The following is a 5,659-nucleotide window of genomic DNA, read 5'->3' on the forward strand; positions in this document are numbered from 1 at the left end:
ATAAAGGAGGTAAGAAGTAAAAAGAAAAGAATCCACCTTTGCAAATATCTTTATAAACTAAACATTTTTGAAATCCACAAAAAAATTAAAATCCACTTCAATACTAAAAGAAGGTTAATTCAATATAATTAAAGAGACTGACCTACTAAGTTTGCACTGTAATTTCCAAAATTCTTGAAACAAATATAAGTTTCAACCAGTGTAAATGTTGTTCTAGATTTGATTGAAAACCTTAAAATTCGCAATATTAGAAATTCAGGAGCTGAAACTTAGTGGGATACAACTGTATCGTCTGAGGTTTTTTTCTGAGCTCATAATGAGCCCCATACCTTTCTACATTAATACTTCAGTGTATGAATTTTTGAAATGTTTATTAAAAAGCAATATTATATGGTTAGAAATATTGATTCGACGCATCGTAAAGGAGACGATCCCAAAATACCTAAAAAACAAACTTACTTGAAAAGAAAGTCGTGTATCAAAAACGCTTCCGTGATGAACCATTATAGCTAGTTTAGTAACATTTTCAATCCCCTTGTCTAAAGAGTTCAGTATTTACTGAGATAATTATGATAAAGCATAAAAAATATTTGTCGTTTGGTTCAAAAGTTCGGGACGAAATTCTGAAGAGAGTTTTATTTTTAATAACTTTTGTTAATATATATATTAAATTATGCTCAATGTATTATAAAACGAATTATTTTCAAATATAAAACAAACTTGAGAATTTCACCTTAATATTTTTAGCAAAATGACATTTCAGGTTTATTTCTAACATGATCATCTCAGTTAATGCTAAACGTATGAACAGGTTTATGAGTTAATTCTATAGCTAATTTAATTCTTTCTGAATTATACTGTTTTATTAAACAGTTATTATAAAATCTATCAAGATTAAGAGCAGTAAGTATTAGGGCTCATACATAGTACATAAATAAAGAAAAGAGACAAATAAATTTTGAATAATTTATTTTCATAATTACTACTAATAATAAATACTATAGCGATGTTTTATACTCAAGTCTCTCCTTTATAGGTAATTGAAAATAATGATTGTTATCATTTTGTTTTGTTTATTTTGTTTGGGAGGGGAGAGGAGATATCTTTATCGATTTCAGGTTTGTAGCTTTAGTATTTGATTTGGTAAAGTTGGGCTGCGGGTTTGTATTTATATTTTGCTCTGTTGGTACGTCAAAGAGTATTTTTTATATCAATTGTTCAATTAACTTCGAGCAAATTAAGAGATAACTCCTTAAGATAAACAATACAATAAAATTGCATGTTAACCTAAACGTAATCATAAACTAATGTCTTTTAATCCATTCTGAATTAGAACTGCTTGGAAAAATTTTTGGTAAAACGTTTATCACACCTTGAGGTTATATAAGCCTAATATAAAATATTTTTTTAAATGCCGTTATAACTCCTAAAGTATTACTCCAAGCTATCTATAGAACTTAGTAAAATTAAAAGAATTAATTTATAAATACATTTTTGCTCGTTCCGTGTATAATTTTAATAAAAAAATGTTTCAGTTTTATAAAAGTTCTTTTTTTTCAAAACAAATTCACTTGTGCCGATTTAAAAGTGAGAAATATAGCAGATGATTGATTGCGATTTAGCAGGTGTTTCAATATTGTTTCAGTACTAAGTATCTTTAGATCTATCAAACTTGTTATTCCAGTGTCTCTCTCTCCAACTCTTCGAAAAGTGGACAAGAAACAAGGAAAAAGGAGAGAAGACAATTAGAAGAGAGAGTGGAAAGAAGGACAAGGACTGAATCCAATGAGACCCACCCGTTCCTCAACTTTCCCATTTTATTTCCATAACAAAAGCCTTCGGAACTTCCTTTCTTTCTATCTCACACTGGCCCGTTTTGTTTTCGATATGTCTTTATCTTGTTCTCTCTTCTCTCTGTTGCTGACTTCTATCTATAAGCCATTGATTCATGTCCACGGCCTGTTCCCGGCTCAAAATTATAAATTCCTCGTATTTATTTTATTATTATAATATAATACAAAAAATATGTTTACATACGAAGACCTTTATGAAAGCACTTAAGGATGCAAGCAATATATATACTGTTTATAATGGTATCAAACAATGAATATATATAAATGGAAAGGGTCCGGGTGCGGTCACCACTCACAATCATTTACATGATCTCAAATGTGATACCCAAATTTATTTTATTAATAAGATAATAACTTGAGGACTTACCTGCGACCGAAGTGACGAACTGAAGATCAGAGCTGTAGAGCTGCGTCAGCCTCTTGATGACGTCGATCTGTTCCATGGTGATCTGCACGGCGTCCATGTACTGCGCCCCGCACGGCACGTAAGCCGACCAGAACTGTATTACAAAGATTTAAGGCGTTAGTAACCAGATCATAATTAAGTGGTTTAAAGTAAAAGTGGTGTAAGTCATTCAGTTATCACAACAATTCATTATTATGAAAAAAAAATTGAATTGATGAGATTATTAATATATTCTATATATTTTTTTTGGTTTGAGAATCGGAAACTTCAATCAGAACTGAAATACCATTTGATCCTTATCTCTAACTATGTTTTAAATCTCTCAACTATGTTCATTTTTCTCAGACGTTTCGGTACTTAGGCTATTATCAACGTGACACCTCACAATAATGTATCATTATCAACAAATCACAGTACTTTATCATTCACTAGTATAAATTTAGTTTATAATTTTCTATGCTTATTTTTAAAATAACAAGTGTTTTGAGTAAAATTAATATGCTGTAAATTAGTAATAATTAATAAATATTTTTTTGGATATTAAATACAAATTATAAATAAAGTTTTAAAATAGGTTAATAGATAAAAAAAACTAAATATGTTAGAAATGAGTTGAATGTTGGTTCAATTTTTTTAATTTATAAAATGAATGTATAAATAAAAATAAGTTTTTTAAGTTATGTCATTTTAGAAATAAAAAAGAAGAAAATTATGAATTAAATCAATAGAAATGAAAAGATAAAATATATTAAGTATTGCAATTTGTAACTATGTACAAACCTGGAGAAGATAGGTTTTATGATGATAGTGTCCATTTGTGTGAATCAGAAAATTGTTTAGATATTTATTATTGATAAAATAAGGATATAGATATTGTAACCCGTAATTATTTTAAGAAAATTATTAATAGAAACCGTGTGATATTAATTAACAAATATCTTTGTTCTAAAGATAATTTACTTAGGCAATTAAGCTGAAGTAGGAGAAACGAATTTTAATGAATTGAAAAATCAATTGTGAAGTGTCTCCTAGATAATGACCTTAGTGCCAAAATATCGGAGAAAAATATACAAAGTTGAGATATGAGTAAATATCTTTGTATTAAATGACAATTAATTAGTTAATTATGGAGAGGAAAAACATCAGATTATTTTTAAAAGTTTTGTACGTTAGCTTGAACAAAGAAAGATTTTATTTCTAACCAAATGTTTATTAAATTTTCCCTAAATCATTTACAATAAATTAATAGCTCCATGTTTGACTTAAACCATTCCGGCATTCAAAGGCGAAAATAATCATTGCTATTTATTCTAACAATTTATAGTTCAAAATTATAAAATAAGACAGTAGTACATTTTTTTTTCACGTTCCCACTATACTTTCCATTACCATATATTTCTTATATGGGAAAGTGAAAAGTAAACATTTCCCACAAAATTTGTAATAAAATTAACATTGAAATTAACATCTGTTGTAAACTTGTGAATATAAGATACTAAAATGTTTCATAATGCTTGGCTAATTTAATCTCATCGCTTACAAAAGAATAAACTCGTCCTATAAATCAGAATAATACAAAGGAGGGATGATTCTGGCACAATGGAAACAGGAGAATTCATTTCAGTCTGCTTGGCTCCTTTTACATAATTAGTGGGTCAAATAAATTCTTTACCACGCTGAGTGTTTGCATGATATCGTAAATTGTCAATTACAAGAGCTAAAAACTGAACTGAGGATATTCTTGGTGACATTCTGTTGTTCTTTAGGCGATTCTCTGGAAGTTGAAAGATAATTTGAAGTGTAGAGATAACTTGAGGGAGGGGGGGGGGTGTTATTAATATTTGAAGAGAAAGGTAATGGACGTATTAATGAAGTAAATTCGTAATCAATTATATGTATTTTCTTCTATTCGCCCAATGAAATGGTATATGAGTAAAATAAAAGGAAGAGTGTGACTTATATTGGTCAAAAAGGTGCTGATAATCTTAAATTTATGTAAGACATTGTTATACCATCAGCCTTTCGATAAATTAATACTTATAACCAACTGAGTTTATATAATTTTTGTATGCAAAGCTTGTAGTATATAAATGTAGTTAATTTGGATCCATAAATAACTAAAGGATTCTAGAATACATCTGCAATAATAATTTAAAAGTTCGGTCTATAAAGGAAAATTATTGCTCGATTTGAATATTCCATTAAGGCAATGTGATTGTGTCCTCTGGAGAACCTAATATTTTAAAATATGTATGAAAAAATTGTTTAAAAAATATACTTCTATAAAAAAGAATGAAGAGAACACTATTTATGATCTCTGTTACATCGTTTGATTTTTTTTAAACACAAATTTTAAATTTTTTTATTTCAGATATTTAAATCGAGCGTTTAAAAATTCAGGCAATAGATAGTACTAGAGTACTATCTTATGTATATAAATAAATCATTAAATATGACCTTTAATTTACATAAAAATTTTCTTAGTCGCCTTAACAAATTAAAACCAATTGCTGAAGAGTATACAATCTAGTAGATACGCATGGGATCACGAGATGCAAATGATACGTTTGAATTTGAATTTTATTTTAGTATCCTGTGAGTTGGCAGTCAATCCTTGTGACACATATTATTTATTTATTTTTATTTTCTGACAATATATATTAGGAGAATAATAGAATTCTAACCAGCCTTTTTTATCATTAAAAACCTAAAAACTACTATACTTCTTACAAGTCTGTAATGCATTCAAAATAGAAACCCATGAGCCAGTGAACAACAAACCACTCAACTTGAAATTGACTAAATAAAACAGAGCAGCCTCTACTTGATGTTATTGAAATATTTTAGTTTTATGAATGGAATATGGTCAGGGAGCGGTAAAAAAAACTCAAATAGTAGATAGTTATACTATTTTATTGAGCCAACGTTTCACCCCACGTTGCAGGGCTTCGTCAGGGCTAAAAAAGATACAAACACTATAGTTACAAAAAGGAAAAAAAAAGAAATAACATAAGTGTAAAATAACAGGAGTATAAAATGTAAAAACGTAAGATATAATAAGAAAAATTAAAGGTTATAAATAGTAAATAAAAAGGGTAATAGTAACAGATAGATATGAGAAGAAATATTAAAGAAAGTTTAATATTTCAACTTTAATTTTTCTTATTATATCTTACGTTTTTACATTTTATACCCCTGTTATTTTACACTTATGTTATTTCTTTTTTCCTTTTTGTAACTATAGTGTTTGTATCTTTTTTAGCCCTGACGAAGCCCTGCAACGTGGGGCGAAACGTTGGCTCAATAAAATAGTATAATTATCTACTATTTGAGTTTTGTTTTTTACCGCACCAAGACCATATTCCATTCATCTATACACACGGTCAATCAATAATCTTCC

The 5,659-nt window shown here is 28.3% G+C and overlaps 1 protein-coding gene across 5 annotated transcripts in view; it reads right to left on the bottom strand.

Annotated features, from left to right (window-relative positions):
* The window catches only part of LOC106677413 (dipeptidase 1), a 485,353-nt gene that overhangs the window by 97,850 nt on the left and 381,844 nt on the right, over positions 1-5,659 (bottom strand). For all 5 annotated transcript variants that reach the window (XR_010842948.1, XR_010842947.1, XM_067045594.1 and 2 more), the window contains one exon: positions 2,221-2,353. Coding sequence is in view for 3 of the 5 variants with exons in the window: in XM_067045594.1 (XP_066901695.1) it covers positions 2,221-2,353 (133 nt within the window). In the remaining 2 variants the exon portion in view is untranslated. The remainder of the gene's footprint in view (positions 1-2,220; positions 2,354-5,659) is intronic.

Source organism: Halyomorpha halys, unplaced genomic scaffold, assembly GCF_000696795.3.
Source record: "Halyomorpha halys isolate HHAL.00 unplaced genomic scaffold, Hhal_1.1 Scaffold98.1, whole genome shotgun sequence".
NCBI classification, from domain to species: domain Eukaryota; kingdom Metazoa; phylum Arthropoda; class Insecta; order Hemiptera; family Pentatomidae; genus Halyomorpha; species Halyomorpha halys.